Source organism: Hypanus sabinus, chromosome 7, assembly GCF_030144855.1.
Source record: "Hypanus sabinus isolate sHypSab1 chromosome 7, sHypSab1.hap1, whole genome shotgun sequence".
In the NCBI taxonomy this organism is placed as follows: domain Eukaryota; kingdom Metazoa; phylum Chordata; class Chondrichthyes; order Myliobatiformes; family Dasyatidae; genus Hypanus; species Hypanus sabinus.
The window spans coordinates 7,048,064-7,074,509 of record NC_082712.1 but is presented as its reverse complement, the minus strand read 5'-3'; the positions used below and the strand labels follow the sequence as shown (position 1 = coordinate 7,074,509).

The 26,446-nt window shown below is 44.8% G+C and overlaps 1 protein-coding gene across 1 annotated transcript in view; it reads left to right on the top strand.

Moving 5' to 3' along the window:
• Nucleotides 1-1,095: 1,095 nt before the first annotated feature.
• Nucleotides 1,096-26,446, top strand: part of LOC132396531 (hepatocyte growth factor activator) — a 63,371-nt gene continuing 38,020 nt past the window's right edge. The window contains exons 1-5 of the mRNA XM_059974131.1: nt 1,096-1,350; nt 3,042-3,126; nt 6,622-6,718; nt 8,205-8,278; nt 14,287-14,400. Of these exons, the coding sequence (XP_059830114.1) occupies nt 1,225-1,350; nt 3,042-3,126; nt 6,622-6,718; nt 8,205-8,278; nt 14,287-14,400 (496 nt within the window). The 5' untranslated portion in view covers nt 1,096-1,224. The remainder of the gene's footprint in view (nt 1,351-3,041; nt 3,127-6,621; nt 6,719-8,204; nt 8,279-14,286; nt 14,401-26,446) is intronic.

Below are 26,446 nucleotides of genomic sequence, written 5' to 3'. Positions count from 1 at the left end.
CCTGATGAATCTCCTCTGCACTCTCTCCAGTGCGATAACATCCCTCTTATTGTGTGGGGACCAAAAATGCACTTTGGTCGTGGCTTGACTGCTGTTGTATGAACTTGGGACACAACTGGCAGTGTTCCATTACTGGACGCATCACCAAAGCGCTGACTACCTGTACTGGTGGCATCAGAGCTGGTTGAAGTCTTCGATGAAAAGGGGAGCAAATTCAAAAATCAGAAGTGGCAGATGGAGTGTAGTGTAGGGAAGTGTATGGTTATATGCACTTTGGTAAAAAGAATAAAGGTGGAGGCCATTTTCTAAATGGGGAGAAAATTCAAAAATCTGAGGTGCAAAGGGACTTGGGAGTCCTTGTGCAAGTTTCCCTAAAGGTTAACGCAGGTTGAGTTTGTGGTGAGGAAGGCAAATCTTGAGAGGACAAGAATATAAAAGCAAGGATGTAATGCTGAGGTTTTCTAACACATTGCTCAGACCACATTTGGAGATTTGTGAGCCGTTTTGGGCCCTCAGTTATTGAAAAGCCTAGATAGAGTGGACATTGAGAGGATGTTTCTATTTGTGGGGAGTCCAGAACCACAGCCTCAGAATAGAAGAACATCCCTTTAGAACAGAGATTGGGAGATTTTCTGTAGTCAGAGGGTGGTTAACCTCTGGAATTCATTATCCTGTGGAGGCCAAGTCATTCAGAATAGTTAAAGTGGAGGTCAATTGATTCTTGATTAGTAAGGTCATGGAGAGAAGGCAGTAGAATGGTTGAGAAGGAAAATAAATCAGCCATGATTGAATAGCTGAGCAGATTTGCTGGGCTGAATGGCCTAGTTCTGCTCCCATGGCCTTCCATTTAATTGGGCAACGTTTTAAATGAGGTTTGGCTTCCTCCCCTGTGTTCTGTTAATCGTGTTATGGCTCTGTGAAGGACTGTGAAACATAGTCTGCGCTGAATGTGCTGTACAAATGTGATTTGTTGTTTCTAATGTGTAACAGGCCAGTCACAAAGGCTTTCGGAAACTTCCTTGCGTGTTGATCAGATGATGTTTCACTTCAAAGGCCAGTGGAACAGTTCTCATGTTGACTTAATGGTGCGGTCACTTTCCTTGCTGTCTGGTTAATGATCAATGCCACTATTGATCGTGGGACATGAACTCCGGAAGAACTGCATTCATACTGGTGTTGAGGGGACTGGCCGAGGCCAGTGGGAGGTTGCTGAGGTGAGGTCACATGAGCACCTCGTTTCTGGATGTTAGAGGTTATGTTACCTCAGAAGCGCTGGTCCAAGGCACCATGCTGGTACTGTACCCTGTGGTTTTTGCCTGCTGCTGTCTTGTAGGTGGAATGGCAATAAAGGTATGGTTATTATTGTTCTGTAGCGGGCTGGCAAAAAGTCAACTTCTTCTTCCTCACCTTCCCCCTCAACTGCTCTCACCTGTCACCTTCCAGCTGTGCTCCACATTATTCTGGCATCTTCCCCCTTCCTTTCCAGTCTTGGTGAAAGCCCTTGACTCCTTTCAGATTCCCTTCCAGCCGTTTACCTTTCCCATCAACCTGGTTTCACCTATCACCTTCTAGCAATCCACGTTCCCCCCACTTTTTATTCTGGCATCTTCCCCCTTCCTTTCCAGTCCTGATGAAGGGTCTTGGCCTGAAATATCAGATGTTTATTCCTCTCCACAGTTGTTGCCTGACCTGCTGTGTTCCTCCGGCGTTTTGTGTGTTTTGCTCTGGATTTCCAGCATCTGCGGAATTCCTTACAGAGTGAGTCTTTTTTTCCATGCAGGCAGATCCAACAGCAAGATTTCAGAAATTTTAAGATAGGCATATGAACGGGAGGGAAATTTGCAGGCTGATGGGATTTGTTTCGACTGCCATACACATCATGGGTTCCAGTTCTGTACTGTTCTATGTTCTATATTCTAAATAGCTTTCCTCCCAGGACATCTAAGCTTGCTTTATTGCCAAAGAAGCACCTCTTGAACAGTGGCTACTGTTGTAGCCAATGGCTCTGTCACTCAGATGTTAGTAAGCTCAGTCAGCTCCACCATGGGCATCAACCTCAAGGACATCTGCAAAAGGTGATGCCTCAAGAAGGTGGCATTCATTATCACCATCCAGGACATGTCCCCTTCTTGTCACTACCTCAGAGGAGGAGGTAGTGAGCCTGAAGACCTACACTCAGTATTTTAGGAACAGCTTTTTCCCCTCCACTATCAGATTTCTGAATGGTGCATGAACTCATGAGGAACTATCACATATGTTGCTCTCTTGCTGCACTACTTATTTATCTATTTATATATTTCTGATGTAATATTTTCATGTGTTGCACTGTACTGTTGCCACAAAACAACACATTGCACAGCATACAATACTGTGCAAAAGTCTACGGTACCCTAGGTTTTTTTATCGGTTTCAGATGGTACGGCCTCCACAGAGCCATGATCTCAACATCACTGAGGCTGTCTGGGAGTACCCAGAGAGACAGCAGAGGAACTGTGGCAAGTTCTCCAAGATGCTTGGAACAACCTTCCAGCCGATTTTCTTACAGAAATGCAGAACAGTGTAGCTAAGAGAATTGATTCAGTTTTAAAGGCCAAGGGTGTCACAGCAAATATTGATTTGGTTTAGATTTTTTTCCTGTTTACTGACAAGTTTCTAAATATTAAAAAAAATCACTATAATTTTTGAAAGTGTCTTTGTTTTACAGAATACTTTTTACAGGTGCCTAAGACTTATGCACAATACTGTACGTCAGTGATAACAAATCTGATTCTGACGTGTGGTAGCTAATCCTTGTGTACGTCCACCCCTTCATGAGTCCAGATTAAGCGTCTCAGTACAAAACATCTCCCCACCCTTCCCCACTGATGCTGACCGACCCACAGAGTTCCTCCTGCAGGAGATAGTAATTTCTCCAGATTCCAGCATCTGGAGTGCCTTGAGTCTCCGAGTTACAGCTCGACGAAGGTTACAAACTCCGGAGCCTTTGTGCAGTTCTGAGCATGTACACACCGATGTAACGCCCTTTGTGTTTGGATCCTCAGCCTGCAGTATTTTCCAAATCAGGGGTTCCCAGGGATGGGCTGGAGGATCAAGGCCCCCCTCACCCCTTGCAACACCACCGTACAGGTAAGAGCTCAGGGTTACTTCACTGCCTATACTGAGATAAGTGGGATGAGGAGGGGTGTGGATAGAAAGGAGAATGTGAAGCTCCTCATAATGTGGCACCAGCGAGTGGTGACTGCTTGCAGGCTGCTCTCGATAAGTCTATTCATTGTTTCAATTATAATCATTAAAACTAAATCTTAAGACTTTACGAATTATTTGTGATTTCTATTGCACTTTATTTTCATTCTACCTTCCTCCATCTGCCTTTCATCCCTCCTCAACTGAATCCAGCTTTCACTTGTCAGCCCCTGGTTCACTCCAGCCCCTTATATTAGTTATGGTCCCTTCCCACCCCAGTCATTCCCTTGTCCCCCACCCCCGATCGGCAGGAGATACAAAAGCTTGCAAACAAGCACCACCCGGTTCAAGGGCAGATTGTATCCCGCTGCTGTAAGATTCTTGTAAAAATATCTTGTACAACAACGATAATCTCGCACCCTCCTTATTTGCAGCATTAGCTCCTTGTTATCTATTGTTTCTCTAACTGTAACACTATAATTGGAAGCGTAGTGGTTCATGTAAGGGTACTACAGCACAAGCAACCCAATTCCTGTCACAGCCCATAAGAGGATTGCACTTTCTCCCCGTGAGTGTGTGGGTTTCCTCTGGGTTTTCTGGTTTCCTCTGGGTTTTCTGGTTTCCTCTCACAGTCCAAAGGCATACCAGCTGGTAGGTTAATTGGTAATTGTAAAGTTCCCTGTGATTAGGCTAAAGTTAGATTGGGAGTCGCTGGTTGAGCTGGTAGGGCCTGTTTCATGCTCCATCTCTCACATAAAAAAAAGGCCACTTGCCAGGTCCCCCACTCCCTCCCTCCCTCTACTCACAGATGGCAGCCGGACTGTTTTGGCCACATACTTATTCTGAAAGACAGTGAAAGACTTGATTTTGCATGCCATTTGGACGGATCACTCTGTAGGTCAGTACATCATGACCGTACAGAAGGGAAAAACAATAACAGAGCAAACATTATTTTATTTTAGAGATACAGCACGTTAACAGGCTGTTCTGGTCCAACGAGCCCACGTCACCCAATTACACCCATGTGAACAATTAAACTACTAACCCGTACATCTTCGGGATGTGGGAGGGACCAAGAGCACCCAGAGGAAACCCACACACCCACGGGGAGAATGTACAAACTTTCTCCTGGAGGACAGAACATAGAATTGTACAGCACATTAGAGGCCCTTTGGCCCACAATGTTGTGCCAACCCTCAAACACTGCCTCCCATATAACTCCCCACCTTAAATTCCTCCATATACCTGTCTAACAGTCTCTTAAACTTCACTAGTGTATCTGACTCAGGCAGTGCATTCCACGCACGAACCACTCTCTGAGTGAAAAACCTTCCTCTAATATCCCCCTTGAACTTCCCTCCCCTTACCTTAAAGCCATGTCCTCTTGTACTGAGCAGTGGTGCCCTGGGGAAGAGGCGCTGGCTGTCCACTCTGTCTATTCCTCTTAATATCTTGTACACCTCTATCGTGTCTCCTCTCCAAAGAGTAAAGCCCTAGCTCCCTTAATCTCTGATCATAATGCATACTCTCTAAACCAGGCAGCATCCTGGTAAATCTCCTCTGTACCCTTTCCAATGCTTCCACATCCTTCCTATACTGAGGCGACCAGAACTGGGCACAGTGCTCCAAGTGTGGCCTAACTAGAGTTTTATAGAGCTGCATCATTACATCGCATCTCTTAAACTCTATACCTCAACTTATGAAAGCTAACACCCCATAAGCTTTCTTTTGTACCCTATCTACCCGTGAGGCAACTTTCAGGGATCTGTGGACTTGTACCCCCAGATCCCTCTGCTCCTCCACACTACCAAGCATCCTGCCATTTACTTTGTACTCTGCCTTGGAGTTTGTCCTTCCAAAGTGTACCACCTCACACTTCTCTGGGTTGAACTCCATCTGCCACTTCTCAGCCCACTTCTGCATCCTATCAATGTCTCTCTGCATCTTCGACAATCCTCTACACTATCTACAACACCACCAACCTTTGTGTCGTCTGTAAACTTGCCAATCCATCCTTCTACCCCCACGTCCAGGTTGTTAATAAAAATCACAAAAAGTAGAGGTCCCAGAACAGATCCTTGTGGGACACCACAAGGATGATGGAATTGAACTCCAAACTCCGACACCTTGGGCTGTAATAGTGTTGAGCTAACTGCTACGCTACTGTTTCTTAGGAAAGGGAGGATGTGAGGCTTCAGCTGTATGGAGAAGCTGTACAGTCTTCCTCTGAGTAACCTGAGACACTAACTCTGGGTGGGGACAGATTTCCCAGGAGCGGGAAAAGTCATGGTCTTAGAATCATGGAAAGTTTACCAACATAGGAAGCCATCCTGTCCTTCATATCCAGTCTGGTGAGAGATGTACCCAACCCAATGCCTCCTTATACAATGAGTTCATATTCTATGGGTCACAGTTATTTAAATTTAACTAACTCTTGAAAGTTCCTCCATCACCCTGTTTCTTCCCCTTCTACCACTCACTCCATTTGTCCATCACTCACAGACTCCTCCCACTGGGTTCCCTCACTTTCCTGATCCCACCTGCCCTCCCGACCACCCTTAATTGGTTCCATGCTCCACCTTCCTCTCCTACCAGATTCCACCATCTTTGTTGTCTCCAGCTTTCAACTTACGTCACTGTTCCCACTCTCCAATCCTTCAAATACCCATCACACCCCTTCTAGACTGGAAGAAGGGTCTCAGCCTGAAATACCTGTTTATTCTTTTCTACAGCTGCTCCCTGACCTTCTGAGTTCCTCCAGCATTTTGTGTGTGTTACTCCCTTCCTCACTTGGATCCAATGATCACCTGCCGGCTTTTGCTCCACCCCTTCCCATCACCTCTTCCCATTGGCTATCACCCCTCTGCTCTTCATTCCTGATGAAGGACCTTGGCTCAAAATGAAGACTGTCCATTTTGCTCCACAGATGCTGAATTCCTTCAGCAATTTGTTTCTTTTTTCCAGATTTGAACAACTGCCGTGTTTTGTGGTTTCCACTTTGAGTGTGATAGCTCCTTCAATTACCATTCTTCCAGGTCGTGAGGTCCACTGTCCTACCTCTCTTCATCTTCTCCCCGTGGATCCTCTCCCATCAAGTTCCACCTTTCATCTCCCAGTTTCCGACACTATCTGTACTCTCCCCTCATTCTCCTCGCCTGGATTCAGTCATCATCTGCCAGCTCTTGCCTTATCCCTTCCCTCCAGCTTTTTATACTGATTGTCTCCTCTCTACCTTTCAGTCCAGAATTAGGCTCTCGACCTGAGACGTTGCCTGCCCATTCCCCTCCATAGGCACGCCGAGATCCTCCAGATCCTCCAGATCGAAGCCATCAGGATAGTCAGGCCCAGCCCGTTGGTGTCGGGGGAGACAGTGTTAGGCTGCACCTGTATTGACCTACTGAGCTGAATCTTACACTGACTTGAATCTAACCCATTCAGTCTTCACAGAAAACGGCTCGCTCTGTGCCTTTCCCTTCCGGTTCAGGGGCAAGTTGTTTCGGACATGTGTGCCAAGCAAGCGGTCAGGTAAAAACTGGTGAGTGCGAACGCCCTCTTCCCTTTTGTCTGCGTGCTTCCTTGTAAAAGTAAGGCATTGATAGGATCATGGGCTCGGAAAACCTTGTAGGAATCTCTATCAAATTACCCCTTTTTGACCATACACCATAAATCCATAGGACATGGGAGCAGAATAAGTGCATTCAGCCCATCTCCTCCGCTCTGCCATTCAATCATAGCTGAATTATTATCCCTCTCAACCTCAGTCTCCTGCCTTCTCCTCGTTAATCTTTGACACTCTTACCTATCAACCTCCACTTTAAATATACCCAGTGCCTATTGAATCCAAAGCTATCAAACGTGTACAGAGTCATCAAATACTTCCCCGACGTTAAGCCCTTCATTCCTGAAATCATTCTTGTGAAGCTCTTCTGAAACTCTCTAACACTTGTGCATCATTTTTAAATAAGAGGCTCAAAACTGTTCACGATACTCCGAGTGTAGTTTACCAATTTCCTTAAAAAATCTCAGCATTACATCTTTGCTTCTATATCCTAGTCCTCTTGAAATGAATGCTAACATTGCATTTTCCTTCCTTACCACTGACTCAACCTGTCAGTAAACCTTTTGGGAATCCTGCACAAGGACTGCCAAGTGTCTATGCACCTCTGATTTCTGAATTTGCTCCTCATTTAGAAAACAGTCGATGCCTTTATTCCTTCTACCAAAGTGCATGTTTTTTATAGAATTTTATAGAATCATAGTTATCATCATCATTATGCTTAGTAATCCAAAACTGCAGATGCTGAAAATCTGAAATAAAAACAAAAGTGCTGAAAATAACAAGGCAACATGAGTGAATCTGTAGATGCTGGAAATAAATAAAAACACAAAATGCTGGCAGAACTCAGCAGGCCAGACAACATCTATGGGAGGAGGTAGTGACGACGTTTCAGGCTGAAACCCTTCATCAGGAGTGAAGTAACATGGGATGGTCAAGGGGGGATAAGAAGTGGAGGGAGGGATAAAGTAGAGAGCTGGGAAGTGATAGGCTGGAGGGAAATGGGCTAGGGGAAAGGTGGAGAATTATGGGAAATAAAAGAGAAAGAAAGGTAGGGCTGGGGGAGAGATTATAGTGAGGGGGGAAAAGAGAGAGAATGAGAACCAGACTAAAATAATAGATAGGGATGGGGGTAAGGGGGGGGGGGCAGGAGTATCAATGGAGGTCTGTGAGTTGGATGTTCATGTTGGCAGGTAGGAGGCTACTGAAAATACTCTGATGGTCAGAGAAGGTGTGTGAGAGAGAAGGTGTGTAAGAGAAAGAGAGAAAGGGAGGCAGAGAGAGAGAGACAGAGAAGGAGAGGGAGAGGTTGGGGGGGGGAGAGAGAGACAGAGACAGTGACGGAGAGGTAAAGGGAGGGGGGGGAGAGAGAAAATAAAGAAAAGTACTGAGCTATTCAGGCCTGTGTGGGGTCCGAGGCTTCACCTGTGATTAATTGTGACCAATGCTTTCTGTTCTCTTTCAGGTGTGCCACCACCCCCAATTACGACAAGGATAACCTATGGGAATATTGTGAAGAGATTAAGCCTCTAGCACACGGTACAATTCCCTCTCTTGTATAATGTCAATGTGGGAGAAATCCGGAAACGTTGCAGATGATGCATGACTTGAGTTTGAGGCAGTCCGGAGAAGATTCGCAAGGCTGTCTCTGAGAGAAAGGGTTGTAAGATGAGGTGAATTTTCACTGGCGTTTAGATGGACAAGAAGTGTCATCTAAGGCATTCTGCAGGGCTTAACAGGATAGGTGACAAGGCAATGTTTCCTTCTAATAGGAAAATCTCGAGCTGGTATGCAGAATTTCAGGATAAAGGTTTCAGATTTACTTATTACATGTACATCAAAAGTATGTTATCTGCATTAACAACCAACACCCAAGGATGTGATGGGGGCAGCCACACATTCTGATTCCAGCTTAGCTTGCTTTTCTTGCTCAGCAGAACAACACAGTGACAAAGCAACAAGAGCAAAACAAACCTCGTTCCTCCCTCCCACCCACTCACACACATACACAGTCCTCCAACCCCAGTGCAGGCTGTCTTCAGCTTCCAGAAATCTACAAGACGTCGGCACACGGGATGCAGCCCAACCCATCACAGGTAAAATTGAGCAAACACGAGGAAATCTGAGAGTGATGTTGCAGGAAAGCAGCATCCATCATCAGGGACCCCCACTACCTCTTCATACGTTGGCCTCCAAATAGCAGCCAAGCTGAGGGGCTGTGATTGCAAAAGGAGCTGGAAAAGGCATGTAATGAAGGTAGTGACACAATTGTCATGGGGGACTTCAATATGCAAGGGAATTGGGAAAATCAGATTAGTGTCAGATCGCAAGAAAGGGAATTTATTGAATGCTTACGAGATGGTTTTTTAGAGCAGACTGAGCTTGAGCCTTCTCAGGGAAAGGCTGTGTTAGATTGGATGTTGTGTAATAACCCAGATCTTATTAAGGAGCTTAACATAAAGGAACCCTTAGGATACAGTGATCATAATATGATTGAAATTTGAGTGGGAGAAGCATAACTCACATGTGTCAGTATCACAATGGAATAAAGGGAATTACAGAAGTATGAGAGAGGAGCTTGCCCAGGGGGATACTGATGGGGATGACAGCAGAGCGGAGATGGCTGAAGTTTCTGGGAATAGTTCACAAGGCACAAAATAGACATGTCTCACAGAAGAAAAAGTTCTTAAATGTCAGGGGTAGACAACTGTGGCTGAGAAGGGAAGTTAAGGACCGCATAATGGCCAAGGAAAGGGTATATGAGGGAGCAAAAGTGAGTAGAAAGTTGGATGACTGGGAATATTTTAAAATCCAACAAGAGGAAGCTAAAAAAGCTATAAGAAGGGAAAAGATGAAAAATGAGAGCAAACTAACCAATAATATAAAGCAGGATACCAAACGTTTTTTCGGTTACATAAAGAGTAAAAGGGAGGTGAGAGTTAATATTGGATCACTGGACAATGATGCTGGTGAGGTAGTAATGGGGGACAAAGAAATGGCAGATGAACTTAATGGGTACTTTGCATCTGTCTACATTGTGGAAGACAGTAGCAATGTGCCAGAAATCCATGAGTGTCAGGGAGGAGTGAATGCCATTGCTATTACAAAGGAGAAGTGCTAGGTAAACTCAAAAGTCTTAACCATATAACAATTACAGCACAGAAACAGACCATCTTGGCCCTTCTAGTCCGTGCCGAATGCTTACTCTCACCTAGTCCCACTGACCCGCACTCAGCCCATAACCCTCCATTCCTGGTGGTGCCATCCGTCAGTCTCGAGAGACCATGGATCTGCACCTGGAGTTTCCAGGGCGCAGGCCTGGGCAGGGTTGTATGGGAGACCGGCAGTTGCCCAAGCTGCAGGCTTTCCCCTCTCCACACCACCGATGTTGTCCAAGGGAAGGGCACTAGGACCCATGCAGCTTGGCACTGGTGACGTCGTAGAGCAATGTGTTGTTTAGTGCCTTGCTCAAGGACACAAACACGCTGCCTCAGCTGAGGCTCGAACCAGTGACTTCAGGTTACTAGTCTGATGCCTTGCCCACTAGGCCACACCAACACATTCCTCCATTCCTATCCTGTCCATGTACCTATCTAATTTTACTTTAAATGACAATACCAAATCTGCCTCTACCACTTCTACTGGAAGCTTGTTCCACACCAGCTACCACTCTCTGAGTAAAGAAATTCCCCCTCGTGTTACCCTTAAACTTTTGCCCCCTAACTCTCAACTCATGTCCTCTTGTTTGAATCTCCCCTACTCTCAATGGAAAAAGCCTATTCATGTCAACTCTATCTATCCCCTTCATAATTTTAAATACCTCTATCAAGTCCCCTCTCAACCTTCTACGCTCTAAAGAATAAAGACCTAATTTGTTCAATCTTTCCCTGTAACTTAGGTGCTGAAACCCAAGTAACATTCTCGTAAATCTCCTCTGTACTCTCTCTATTTTGTTGACATCTTTCCTATAATTCGGTGACCAGAACTGTACACAGTACTCCAAATTTGGCCTTACCAATGCCTTGTACAATTTTAACATTACATCCCACCTCCTATACTCAGTGCTCTGATTTATAAAGGCCAACATACCAAAAGCTTTCTTCACCACCCTATCCACATGAGATTCCACCTTCAGGGAACTATGCACCATTATTCCTAGATCACTCTGTTCTACTGTGTTCTTCAATGCCCTACCATTTACCATGTATGTCCTATTTGGATTATTCCTACCAAAATGTAGCACCTCACACTTATCAGCATTAAACTCCATCTGCCATCTTTCAGCCCACTCTTCTAACTGGCCTAAATCTCTCTGCAAGCTTTGAAAACCTACTTCATTATCCACAACACCACCTATCTTAGTATCATCTACAAACTTACTAATCCAATTTACCACCCCATCATCCAGATCATTAATGTATATGACAAACAACATTGGACCCAGTTCAGATCCCTGAGGCACACCACTAGTCACCGGCTTCCAACCTGACAAACAGTTATCCACCACTACTCTCTGGCATCTCCCATCCAGCCACTGTTGAATCTATTTTACTACTTCAATATTAATACCTAACGATTGAACCTTCCTAACTAAGTTGATAAGTCACCTGGACCAGATGGACTACATTCCAGAGTCCTGAGAGAGTTTGCTGAAGAGATAAAGGATGCATTGGTCATGATCTTTCAAGAATCACTTGATTCTGGCATAGTCTCAGAGGACTGGAAGATTGCAAATGTCACTCCACTCTTTAAGAAAGGAGAAAGGGAAAAGAAAGGAAATTAAAGGCCAGTTAGAGTAACCTCAGTGTTGGGAAGTGTTGGAGGCTATTATTAAGGATGAGGTTTCGGGGTACTTGGAGACTAATGACTAATAATCAGTCAGCATGGTTTCTGTAGGGGGAAATCTTGCCTGACAAATCTGTTAGAATTTTTCGAGGAAGTATGGGCAAAAAAATGGCAGTGTTTTGCAAATGTATGATAATGCATTTTGATAAAAGGAACAATAGTCCTGATTATCTAAATTGGAAGAAGGTTCAAACATCAGAGGTGCAGGCGGACTTAGAATCCTTGTGCAAGACTCTCAGAAGGTAAATTTACAGGTTGAGTCTGTGGTAAAGAAGGCAAATGCAATGTTGGCATTTATTTCAAGGGGAATAGAATATAAAAGCAAGGAGATAATGCTGAGGCTTTATGGTACACTAGTCAGGCTGCACTTGGAATCAACCGTTCAGAGCCTGTATCTCAGAAAGGACGTGTTGTCATTGGAGAGAGTCCAGAGGAATTTCACAAGGATGATTCCGGGAATGAAGAGGTTATCTTACAGGGAATGTTTGGCAGCTGTGGGCCTGTACCTGGAACTTAGAAGAATGTTGGTGGGGGGGGGGGGGGGAAATCTCATTGGAAGGACTAGATAAAGTGGATGTGGAGAGGATCTTTCCAAAGGTGGGGTATCCAGAACTAGAGGGCATAGCCTCAAATCTGAGGGGCAATCTTGCAGAACAAAGGTAAGGATTTTTTTTAGCCAGAGAGTAGTGAATCTGTGGAATGCTCTGCCACAGACTGTGGTGGAGGCCAAGGCCATGGGTATCTTTAAGATGGAAGTTGATCGTTTCCTGATTGGTCAGGGAATGAAAGGATATGGTGAGAATGCAGGTGTATGGAACTGAGTGGGGTCTGGGATCAGCCATGATGAACGGTGGAGCAGACTTGATGGGCTGAATGGCCTAATTCTGCTCTTATGTCTTATGGTTGTATGGTCTTATGGTCTTCTCACTGCTACCATCAGGAAGGAGGCACTGGAGCCTCAGGACTCTTACCACCAGGTTCAGGAACAGTTAGGCTCCTGAACCGGAGGGAATAACTTCACTCACCAGGGCTGAACTGTCCCACAAATTGTGGACTCACTTCTACAACATGTGATCTTGATATTTATAACTCATTATTATTCTTTCTTTACTTTTTGTACTTACATAGTTGGTTGTTTGTTCGTCTCTGTCTTGTGCAGTTTCTCATTGATCCTGTACTGTTTCTTTCTTTTTGCTGTGTATGCCCACAAGAAAATGAATCTCATGATCTATGTACTTTTACTTTTGAACATTGAACTTTGAGCTTTGGTGGACTTGTGGATTCACAGTTACATATCAATCGGGTAGTATCACAGTAGTAGCGATTCGCGTAGCGTTATCACAGTGCTAGCAACCCTTGTTCAATTCCTGTCACTGTCTGTAAGGAGTTTGTACGTTCTCCCCGTGACTGTGTGGGTTTCCTCCAGGTGCTCTGGTTTCCTCCCACAGTCCACAGATGTACGGGCAAGTAAGTTAATTGGTGGTATGGGCTCATTGGACTGGAAAGGCCTGGTACCATGCTGTATCCCGAGATTAATAAGTAAAATAAAGTTCAAAGTAAATTTTATTATCAAAGTACACATGTGTCACCATATACAATTTTGAGATTTGTTTTCCTGTGGGCATACTCAACAAATCTATAGAATAATAACTAAAACAGAATCAATGAAAAATCGCCCAACTAGGGTGTTTAACCAGAAAGCAGAAGACAACAAACTGTGGAAATACAAAAAGAAGCAACAATACTATTAAATAAATAAGCAATAAATATTGAGAATGTGAGATGGGGAGTCCTTGAAAGTGAGTCCATTGGTTATGGGAAAAATTCAATGATGGTGCAATATCAAAGAGAAACAGGACAGAGGGATGCTGAGAGGTGGGCAGGAACAAAGACAGCATGTGTCTACAGGTTCTTATGGTTTGCTGAGGGTTTGTGGGGGTGTGTGCCCCTTTTGGACTTTAGGATTAGGTTTGATTGTAGGGCTGGTGGATGTATATGTTTGGCTGGCAGAGGTTAGCCTGCAGAATTTGAAGTATGAGATTGGGGAGTTCTTAGGGTTTCTTATGGTTGCTTGACAGGCTGATAAGGTGCTGGTAGCGTATACAAGTCATTGTGTCATTGAATTATACAGCACAGAAACAGGCCCTTTGGCCCATCTCACCCCTGCCAACTAGTGCCAACTTTTCTCATAGAATAGTTGAGTCATGTAACAGGAAAATGGACCCTTCTGCCCAATTGATCCTTGCCAAACAATATTCACTTCTAAGCCCAGGTTTGGCCCATATCCCTAAACCTTTCTCATCTATCTACCTGTCCAAGCACCTTTTAAATGTTGTTAATATAATTGAGTAGATTGATTTTAAATCAGAATCATTTATTTATTTACTTACTTACTGAGATACAACATGGAACAGGCCCTTCCTTCCCTTCGAGACATGCCGGCAGCAATTCCCCGAATTTAATCTGAGCCTAGTCACGGGACAATTTACAATGCCCAGTTAAGAAACCCAAATGGTCATGGGGAGATTGTACAAACTCCTTACAGGCAGCGGTGGGAATTGAACCCTGGTCATCGATACCGTAAAGTATTGTACTGACCACTACGCTACTGTGCCGCCAATTGTGCTGTTTATTGTAGGAACATGAAGTGAATTAAGTGTCTCTGTGCTGCAGAATAACCTGCCCTCATATTTGTTTCACAGATTATTGTCAGAACCACATGTGCTGGCATGGGGGTGCCTGTGTCAATAATCCCAGCGAACAAAGCTATAAGTGTCTGTGCACCGAACCATTCACAGGAGACTTCTGTGAGAAAGGTGAGTGATAAGTAGGGTGGGCAATATGGTAGCATAGTGACTGGTATAATGCTTTGCAGAGCCAGCGACTGGGTCAATTCCCACTGCTGTCTATAAGGAGTTCCGATGCTTTCCCAATGACCGTGTGGGTTTTCTCCGGGTGCTCCAGTTTCTTCCTACATGATGTATGGGTTAGTGCAGTAAGGTGTGGACATGCTATGTTGGCAGCAGAAACTAGTGCCCCCAGCATTGTGTTGGTTGTTGGCACAAATGATGCATTTTTCTGTATGCTTTGATATATATATATACACGTGTGGCAATAAAGCTAGTCTTTAAAAACATTCTCACTGGTACAGCAAAAAGCTTAGAACACGAGAAATTAGAACACGAGTAAGTAGAAGGCCCATGTTACTCATGTCTGCCCCAGCAGAGGTTATAGGTGGAGTCTTTCTTAGGAAAAAGGATTTTTTTAAAAGATTAGCTTTATTTGTCATACTTAAATTAAAACATACAGAGAAATACATTGCATCAAATCTAATCAGAAAAGGAATGTGCTGGTCAGCCTATATGTGCCGTCAACATAGCATGCCCACAACTTACTAACTATAATATGTACGTCTTTGGATTAGCTGGGCTTCTCCTTCCTCCGTGCAACACACAAAATGCTGGAGGAGCTCAGCAGGCCAGACAGCATCTACGGAAAAGAGTCAACAGTCGATGTTTCAGGCTGGGATCCAACCTCAGGACTGGAGGGAAAGATGAGGCATCAGCTTAAGAAGTTGGGGGGAGGGGGGGGGAAGAAGTACAAGGTGGCGGGTGACAGGTGAGATTGGGAAGGGGAGGGGTGAAGTGAGCTGGGAAGTTGATTGGTGAAAGAGATAAAGGGCTGGAGAAGGGGGTATCTGTTAGGAAAGGACAGAAGACCATGGAAGAAAAGGAAGGGGGAGGAGCACCGACAGACAGACATACTTTATTGATCCCGAGGGAGATTGGGTTTCACTACAGTCGCACCAACCAAGAATAGTGTAGAGATATAGCAATATAAAACCATAAATAATTAAATAATAATAACGAGTTAATTAAGACAAGTGGAAATAAGTCCAGGACCAGCCTATTGGCTCAGGGTGTCTGACACTCCGAGGGAGGAGTTGTAAAGTTTGATGGCCACAGGTAGGAATGACTTCCTATGACGCTCAGTGTTACATCTCGGTGGAATGAGTCTCTGGCTGAATGTACTCCTGTGCCTAACCAGTACATTATGGAGTGGATGGGAGACATTGTCCAAGATGGCATGCAAGTTGGACAGCATCCTCTTTTCAGACACCACCGTCAGAGAGTCCAGTTCCACCCCCACAACTGTCGTTACGTATGAGTTTGTTGATTCTGTTGGTGTGCTACCCTCAGCCTGCTGCCCCAGCACACAACAGCAAACATGATAGCACTGGCCACCACAGCCTCGTAGAACATCTTCAGCATCGTCTGGCAGATGTTAAAGGACCCCAGTCTCCTCAGGAAGTAGAGACGGCTCTGACCTTTCTTGTAGACAGCCTCAGTGTTCTTTGACCAGTCCAGTTTATTGTCAATTCATATCCCCAGGTATTTGTAATCCTCCAGCATGTCCACACTGACTCCTTGGATGGAAACAGGGGTCACCGGTGCCTTAGCCCTCCTCAGGTCCACCACCAGCTCCTTAGCGAGGTGATGGGCAGGGAAGGAGATAAGGTGAGAGAAGGAAACGGGAATGGGGAATGGTGAAGGAGAGAAGTGGGGGCAATTACTGAAAGTTCAAGAAATTGATGTTCATGCTATCAGGTTGGAGACCACCCAGATAAAATATAAGGAGTTGCTTCTCCAACCTGGCCTTACCCTGGCTGAAGAGGAGGCCATTGACTGACATGTTGGAATGGGAATGTAAAGTAGAATTGAAATGGGTAGCCACCAAGAAATGCTGCTTTTTGTGATGGATGGTGCAAAGATGATCAGTGAAGTGGTCTCTCAGTCCATTCTGGGCCTCAGCAATATACAGGAGGCCATGCCAGGAGCACTGAGTACAGCAGATGACCCCAACAGACTCTCGCACAGGTGAAAGGGCTGTTTGGAGCCCTGAAAGGTAGTGAGGGAGGAGGCGTAGTAGCACTTGTTCCACTTACAAGGATTAGTACCAGGAGAGAGATCAGTGGGGAGGTATGAGCGGACAAGGGAGTGATCGCTGCGAAACCTGGAAAGTGGGTGGGGGGAGGTGGAGAAAGGGAAAGATGTACTTGGTGATGGGATCCTGTTGGAGATGGCAGAAGTTGTGGAGAATTATGTGCTCATTGCAGAGGCTTTTAGAGTGGTAGGTGAGGACAAGAGGAACCCCACCCCTGGTCGTGGCAGTGGGAGGAAGGGGTGAGGGCAGATGTCCATGAATTGGAAGAGATGCTGGTGAGGGCAACATTGAATCCCTTCCTGTGATCCTTACTTTGTGAGCTTATTTTGTTACGAAATCCCGTAACTGGATCACTTACCAGCAAAGGTAGAGAGGTCCGTTGAAGTCTGATGGTATTATTTTTAAAAGTATTTATTGATAAAGGGCACAAAAATAAGATTAATGCAAACATACAGATAATATACGTCATCAATACTAAATCTAAAGGGCAGGTATAATAATAACCAATAAGATATAGCTCTATTGTTGTCTAGGGGTTAATGTATTGTCCGAAGGAAAGATAACAGTCACTGTTAGTTCGTTCAAGCTGCAGTGTTTTTGGGTTTAAGAGCAAGGCGGTTTAAACTTGCCCAGGTCTTTTATGATGCTAATCCATTGAGTCAGGAGAGTGGATTTCCCTGTTGTTAGCTAAAAGCCGTTTTCCGTGGTTCCAGCCACGGAACTGAACGCACGTGGCTTCCTTTAGATGACTTCCTGCTGTTACGTGGTCGCTTAACGTTTCTTCTGGTGCGTCTGAGGGACTGTTCCTACAGATCCTCTTTTATCCTGACTTGCAGGGTCGTAGGTGTCAATCAGGTTTGGGGTGTGCACTCTCTCCCTCAACCGGCCCACTTTGCCTGAGGGCATTCACGTAGCAGAGCATCTCAATCCACAAATTGGTCTCCAAGAGACAATGGCTGTGTCCCGTAGCTTTACATTGCCGGGGAAACGAGACAGTCTGCACGTCTCTTCTCCCATTCTTCTCCCATTTCCTGGGATACTTGATCCAACCCAACAGTGATCTTGCGATTCTCACAAAGGAGGGGGCTATGGATGTAACACCCCCTTTCTTCAGCACATTTTTTTACCATCAGAAAAAAACAAAGTAATACAGAGTCTTACAGGGTGTTAGAATCTAACACAACACCAACACCAAAGTTTTCTACAGAGTAATACAGTTATATATTCAATTCAGTATCTAAACAGTTAACGATTACAGTGTCACTTTCTTTAATATCTTAACATCTTGTACCGTACTAAAGTCTTGTAGCATCAGACTTCAATTTAATAACCACCTATTTTATTTTTTTCCTTCAGCAACAAAACTAAGGAGGTGTAATCTTAGCTTACATGCATCTACAAAAGTTTATGTAAATACTAGTCTTTTGGTCGTTTTCAAACTGAACAGGCAGGCTTCCAAGGGGGTTGTCTTTATTATTCACAGGCTTTGTCGAAATCCTGTACAACCGGCTTTGGTATTTAAAAATGGCGTCCCCCTTAACCGTCGCCTCTTTTCCGGTGAGGTCCCACGTGGGGAGCTTGGCAAGATAAACCCTCGCCCGCATTTTCCATAGGAATTATTTTATCAACACCATGTCCCAAACTTAGACCATCTTCTGAATTTCCACCCAATTCTTTAATTTTACACAGGTGGCTAGCCCTCTCGTCAGGACTCTTCAGGCTATGTGTTTTCAGTTCGACCTCTTTGCTCAAGCAGTATTTCAAATTCTGCCTTTTCACACCACACTCTGGAATAACAATAGCGTGCCCCCCCCCCCCCCCCTCCGTCATCTCCCGGCTTAATCTGTAAGTGATCTTCAGGGTTTAAAATTTCTTCATTTGATTTGGGAACTACAGATTTCCCGTTTCCTTCAATGATATTTATCTCCCCATTTTTGAACTCCACATTAACTTTTAACACACTTTCGAGCACAAACACCTGGGAACTCTCACTTCCCACTATTACCAAGGTTAACCCTTTCTTCACTGAACCAAGTCTACCTGACCCACGAGGACGGCCGTCTCGTTCCACTGAATCAAATACCTCAGACTTTTTCTGAGCTCCATTACTAGGTTCAGTACCACGTGCATCCCCATCTTGAACACACTCAAACGGAATATTGGCCTCTTCCAGGCTTTCAATACCCGTACCCTTTTCAAATTCTAAATTCCCCGATCCTCCCAGGTACTCTCTGGGCAACTCCCTTCTGGAGTAAACTCAACCCCGCGGGCTGAAACAACCTCATCTGCCAACCCAGCAGACTTCTTCAAGGTAATGGCATCCCTTTTCATCTAGAGCTGCCCTCATTTCATTATCGGGAACACATTTAAAATTTTCAACTTCTTCAAACAGTTCTGCCAAACCAGAAAGATCATCCCTGTCCAACTCTGGACCTCTTAACCGCTCTATCGGTTCCTCATCTTTATTTCCTGCCTCTAGGACCTTTCTCCTCGCTAAGGGCAGATCTACCTCCGCTTCCTTACCCTCTTTCACTTTACTACTCTTCGTTTTACCACCCTCTAAACCCTCGTGGTACAGGGTTGGTAGAAACGTCTCGGCCAAATCGAAACTGGTTGGATTTAAACTGCTCTCGTTCTCAGCTGCCTCTCTCAAGTGCTACGAGTGACTGCGCATGCGGGATAGATCTTGAAATTTAGGGGCGGGGCCACAACACTCACCAGCCAGCGCGTCGGCATCATGGCTGCCCAAACCGTACCACCTGCTAATTCATTACCGAGAAGGACGTCCGTGTCAGTTCTCGGGAATTCTGATCGCACCCCTATTTCAACTGGTCCAGATACCAGCTCACAATCCATAATGACCTTATGTAAGGGCACCATTTCTGTCCCTTTACTTATTCCCTTCACAGCTACCATTCTCGTCTGGTGACCAAACTCTAGTACCTTACTGCTGATCAACGACAGCTCAGCCTCCGTGTCTCTCCAGATCTGTACAGGAACTGGTGTGTTGCCCTCCCTCACAGACACGGCTCCGTGTGACAGACAAGTCTCAGACCCTTCTCGTACTCTGTCTACCCGGGGCTCTCTTGTCGATTTACTGATTACCACGGCACATCCGATAGGGACTGCTGCTTTTCCTCTTCCTGCCTCTTTCCTCGGAGCAAAGCACCGAGATGCAATATGCCCCCCCCCTTCCACAATTAAAACAGGTCAAGCCCGGAAATCTCTGGCCGTCTGGCCTTTCCCCCTCAACCTTACCACTAGCTTCCGGCGGGACCTCTGCCTCAGCCAGCGGACTTTCTCGATCGTTTCCACAGTCTCTCTGGGAACTTTTATTCGAGGAAGACTTTGTCTTGTGGGTTAGGGCATATTCATCTGCCAACCTAGCAAATTTCAAGATGGACTTATGGGGCTTCTCATTCAAATACGTCCGGATATCCTCCAAAACACAACCTTTAAATTCCTCAATCAGAATTAACTCTCTGAGATGCCCATAATCCTCTTCCACTCTCTTTGCAGTGCACCACCGGTCCAAGAGCACACCCTTCTCAGAGGCAAACTCGGTATACGTCTGATTCCACCCTTATTTTAAATTTCTAAACTTTTGTCTGTATGCCTCAGGTTCTAGCTCATAACTCCGGAGAATGGCCGTCTTTACTTTGTCATAACTCTCCTCCTCTCCCTCCTCCATGGCCAACGCCGTATATGCCCGCTGTGCCTTCCCCTTTAACACACTCTGTAACAGCACCACCCACTGACCTCTGGGCCACTTCTGATTCACGGCTACCTTTTCAAAAAACAAGAAATAACTATCAACATCCGGCTCCTCGAACGGAGGTACTAACCTCAACACTCGACTAACATTGAACCGCTCCTCTCGGTCTGACCCCGGAACTCGTGGCTCCTGCTGTAACTTCTCCATCTCCAAGTCAGGTTTCCTGTTTCTCCTTCTCAGCTGCTTCCAGCTGTTTTAACCTCATTTCATGCTCTCGTTTCTCCTCTAACTCCTTCAGCTAGAGCGCATGCTCCCTCTTTCGCTCGGCTCTTTCCCTCTCTTTCTCGGCTGCCTTCAGCTGCTTTAACTTAATTGCATGTTCCAACTTTAATTTCTCCCACTCTAACTGAGCTGTCCCACTAGCTGGTACCTTTCCAGGGATATTCTCCAATACTGCAGCCGCAAACACATCCTCCCCGATATAATATTGAGTTATTGCCCTTCGCACCTCCCACTTTTTCATTGACAACCTCACCTCTGCAAGGTTTAACCCCTTCGCCAAATTTATCAAGTCCGATTTGGTGGCCGCTTCTAGCGCCTCCAGAGTCGGGTTTTCTATAAATCCATCCACGTCCATCTTTGCTAGTTTCCCGTCTGGCTACCCGCGTAACCAGATCCAAGTTTTGGACTTGCAAGCCCGATTCACTGGCCTCCCAATATGGTGTCAAATCCTGAGATGAGAACCCCAATTTTGTTACAAAATTCCGTAACTGGATCACTTACCAGCAAAGATAGAGAGGTCTGTTAAAGTCTGATGGTACTATTTTTAAAAGTATTTATTGATAAAGGGCACAAAAATAAGATTAATGCAAACATACAGGTAATATATGTCGTCAGTACTAAATCTAAAGTGCAGGTATAATAATAACCAATAAGAAATAGCTCTATCGTTGTCTAGGGGTTAATGTATTGTCCGATGGAAAGATAACAGTCACTGTTAGTTCGTTCAAGCTGCAGCGTTTTGGGTTTAAGAGCGAGGCGGTTTAAATTTGCCCAGGTCTTTTATGATGCTAATTTGTCGAGTCAGGAGAGTGGGTTCCCCGTTGTTAGCTAAAAGCCGTTCTCCATGGTTCCAGCCACCAATTCCAGCCACGGAACTGAACACACGTGGCCTCCTTCATATGACTTCCTGCTGTTACGTGGTCGCTTAACGTTCCTTCTGGTGCGTCTGAGGGACTGTTCCTACAGAACCTCTTTTATCCTGACTTGCAGGGTTGTAGATGTCAATCAGGTTGGGGGTGATGCAATCTCTCCCTCAACCAGCCCACTTTGCCTGAGGGCATTCACGTAGCATAGTATCTCAATCCACAAATTGGTCTCCAAGAGACAATGGCTGTGTCTCGTAGCTTTACATTGCCGGGGAACGAGACAGTCTGCACGTCTCTTCTTCCCTTTCCTGGGCCCCTTGACCCAACCCAACAGTGATCTTGCGATTCTCACAAAGGAGGGGGCTACGGACGTAACAGTATGAAACTATAACTTGATGAAGCATTAACCAGTATATTAAACCAGCAGAAATGACCAGACTCTGGAAACCCACTGAGTGCGAAGGCCACTGTGTCTTCTAGCTCTTATCCACCTTGATCCAAACCGCCCGACTGCCCACTCCGTTGTGCATTGAGATTCACGTGGGGAGAGGAAAGCCACGTTATATAACAGTCTTAGAACACAACTCAGAAATAGACCTTTTTGCCCATCTGGTCTGTGCCAATCTGTTTTACCGCCTAGTATCATTTACCCGCACCCAGATCATAGATCAATTAATAACTGCTCCTTGGATTCCAGCAGGCTTCCTGTTTTCCCAAGAATTCCCTGCGGGCTAGAATACAATACAGCATAGCACAGCACAGGAACAGCCTCTTCTGTGCATCATGTCTGGTGCCAACCATGATACTAATCAACTAAATTTGAACTGAGAGCAACATGCACACAAAATGCTGGAGGAACTCTAAAGGACAGGCAGCATCTATGGAAATCCCAAGCAACACACTCAGAATGCTGGAGGAGCGTAAGAAACAGGGGCAGGAGTCGACCATCTGGCTTGTTGAGCCTGCTCCGCCTTTCAATAAGATAGTGGCTGATCTGGCCATGGACTCAACACCACCTACCTGCCTTTTCCCCAGAACCCTTAATCCCTACTATGCAAAAATCTATCCAACCTTGTCTTAAGTATATTTACTGAGGAAGCCTCCACTGCTTCATTGGGAAGAGAATTCCACAGGTTCACAATTCTCTAGGAAAAGTTATTCCTTCTCATCTTCGTCTTAAATCTACTTCCCCCGAATCTTGAGGCTATGTCCCCTAGTTCTAGTCTCACCTACCAGTGGAAACAACCTTCCTGCCTGTATCATCTATCACTTTCATAATTTTATATGTTTCCATAAGATCTTTTCCCATTCTTCTGAATGCCAGTGAGTACAGTCCCAGGCAACTCAATCTCTCCTCATAGTCTAACCCCCTCATCTCTGGAGTCAACCTAATGAACCTCGTCTGTACTGCCTCCAAAGCCAGTATATCCTTCCTCAAGTAAGGAGACCAGAACTGCATGCAGTACTCCAGGTGCGGCCTCACCAGTACCCTGTTCAGATGCACTATAACCCTCCCACTCTTAAATTCAATCCCTCTGGCAATGAAGGCCAACATTTGTCTTCTTGATAGCCTGCTGCACCTGCAAACCGACCTTTTGTGATTCATGCTCAAGTACTCCCAAGTCCCTCGAAGGATCCCTAACTACAAGCTCACTAATTTTACCTGTCTCATTGCACAGGACCAGATCTAAGATAGCACGTTCCCTTGTAGGTTCAGTAACATGCTGTTCAGGAAAGCCATCATGGATGCATTCTATGACGTCCTCCTAATAGATTCATCCAATCCATGTGCAAGTTCAAGTCCCCCATGACAACTGCTGTTCCATTCTGACAAGCCTCAGATATTTCCCTGTTTATTGCCTGTGTCACTGGAATGTCATTATTCAGCGGCCAGTAGACAACTCCCACCAGTGATTTTTTCCCTTTACTATTCCTAATCTCTACCCAGATGGATTCAGCATTCTGCTCCTTAGATTTTATATCATCTCTCACTATCACCCTGAGCTCATCTTTAATGAAGAGTGCTACTCCACCTCCTTTACCTTCCTGTCTATCCTTCTGTATTGTCTGATATCCTTGGATATTTAGTTCCCAATCCTCTCCACCCTGCAACCACGTCTCTGTAATGGTCACTAAATTACATCTCTTTGTAATGATTTGAGCCACAATTTCACTGACCTTCTTTTGAATACTACGGGTATTCAAATAAAGTGCCCTTACACTCAATTAAAATCTTGTAATCTTTTACTCTTTTGCACCTGACTTTCTTCACTCCACTCTTACTTTTCTCTTTTTTATCTTTTGTTTTTTCTTTATCTTCATCCACACTTTTCTTTTTTACTTTATCTATGCTTTTCCAATCTATTGAAGCTAGCCCCTACTATTTAGTTTAAAGCCCTATCCACAGCCCCAGTTATGCGACTCACTAGGATCCAGGTCCCATCACAGTTCAGGTGGAACCTGACCCATTGGTACAGCTCCCTCCTTCCCCAATACTGGTGTCGATTTTCCATGAAGTCAAACCCATTTCTCCCACACCAATGCTTGAGCTACTCAACTCTCTTCCTGATCTAACTTGCTAACTTGCATGTGGGTCAGGTAGGAATCCAGAGATGACCACCTTTTTGGTTCTGCTTTTTAATTTAGTCCCTAACTGCTCAAATTCACTCAACAGAACCTCTTTCCTCATTCTACCTATGTCATTGGTACCTATATGGACCACAACAACTGGATCTTGGCTGCAAATTCCTCTGCAGGTCAGATAAGATGTCCCGAACCTGGGCAACAGACACACAACACAACCTTCAGGATGCTCTATCCTCATGACAGGAACCATGTCTATTCCCCTGACTATACCATCTATCTCCAATTACCACTACATTTTTCTTCTTTCTCCACCTCTGAATGACTCCCTGAACTACAGTGCCACAGTTAGGTTGCTCATCCTTCCTACAGCCCCCACTCTCATCACACAGGGAGCAAGAATCTCAGACCCGCTGGACAAGCTCAAGGGCTGAGTCTCCTACAGCACTGTCTCTTGGATCCCACTACCCACCTCACTCACAGTCACACCCTCCTGTCCCTGACCACAGACTGAATTTGAGGCAGTTAATCTAACATGTGTGACTACCTCCTGAAACAGAGAATCCAGCTAACTCTGCCCCTCCCTGATGTGCCGCAGTGTTTGAAGCTCAGATTCCAGGTCATCAACTTTGAGCCTGAGTTCCTCGAGCAGCCGACACTTGCTGCAGATAAGGTCACCAGCTATGTTCCCTCTAAGCTGTTGCATGTGTGTGCGCACACATGTTTTTCAACCAGCACACAAAGGAAAATAATGTGTGCACAAAAGGTTAGTTACCTAAGATAATGTAGTAATTAATAATTGTACTTATTGAAATAATATTTTAGCTAAATGTTTCTGTTAACTATTTAGTCACGTTTTCAAATACCACAATGTATGTCACTAACTTACGTCACCTCACCTTTCCCGTACCAGTTTGTACAGCTGCATCACAGCGGCAGCTATCTTTGGCGGACAATGTTCATTTTGTAAAGTTTACGAAGATCTGTTTCAAATCCTGTAGATAGCTTACTAAGTTTTTATTGAAAATAATAATTGATTCACTATGTCGGATTCAAAAGAAGCGAAGGGCGTGAAGCGCAAAAGAACTGCAAATTTGTTTAAAGTTGAATAGCTTAACAAAATAGTAGAAATTGCTACACCGAAAGCTCGTGAGGTCATGAACGTGCAGCTACGAGAAATATTTATGTATGATTCGGAAACTGGAGTTATCTGTTTGTATTGTCGTGATGCGAAAGTTGCTGGAGAATTTGCTAGTGGAAAGAAGTAGCATGATATTTGGAAACTTGACTTTTTGAAGCATCATTTGGCAAGTAAATCACATTTGGACGGTGTACCAAAGCTCAGGCAGCAGAACCCGCCATTACCCGTTACTGGAGTGCTACACATTACAGGTGAATGTCATTTGGATATGTTAATGAGAATCAAAAGCTATCAATTGGATGGAAGTACTATTAGAATGGGTAAATGCTAAAGACAGGAGAGAGAAAAAATAACCAAGTGACTGTATGTTATTTTGTTGTTATTCTGTGCAGTTTTATGTCAAATATTTTGTAAACCGACATAAACTGTGCCATGTGTGCATTCAGTGTGCACATACTTTTGTCACAGGAAAAAAAATTGCACAACGTAAGATTTTTGTGCACACTGACTACTAAAAATTAGAGGGAACATTGGTCACCAGGAACCACATCATGCAGCTGCAGCTCATTATCTGATCCTGCATCATCCCTTTATTTAATTAGCTGTAATTTAGTGCCTTTTTATTCAACCACCACAATAGCTTTGCTTGCTACTTACCTGTGCCTCCTGGTCAAAGCCTCAAGTTACCACTCCTGCACTGGTCCCCTCACACAATGGCCGCTCTGCTTTGACCCTGCTTGACTTTTATTTGTTCCTACTAATGAAACGCGAATCGATCGCTGCACCACTAATGCGCTGATCCCCGCAAAATGCTCCTTTTTAAGACTCTTCTCCCCGACCTGTGTGAAGCTGGTTCACTCTGCGAATTGATTGGTCCGCTATTAACTCAGCAGTTCAGGCAGCATCTATGGAGTTAAATAAATAGTCAATGTTTCGGGTCAAGAGCCTTCATCAGGACTGGAAAGGAAGGGGATAAATCCGGAATAAGAAAGTGGGAGGAGGGGAAAGAGTACAAGCTGGTCGGTTATAAATAAAACAGGTGAAGGGGAAGGTGGGCAGTTGTATATGGTCATATGTACCAAGGTATAGCGAAAAACTTGTTTTGCATACCATCCGTACAGATCATTTCAACACATCAGTACAATGAAGTAGCAAAAGGGAAAAGAATGACAGAATGCAGAACAAAGTGTTACACAAATGGAGAAAGTGCAGAACAGAACAGGCTGCCAATAAGGTGCAGGGCTATAACAAAGGAGACAGTGAGGCTAAGAGTCCATCTCATTGTACAAGGGGACCATATAATGTCATAAGTGTGGGATAGAAGCTGTCCC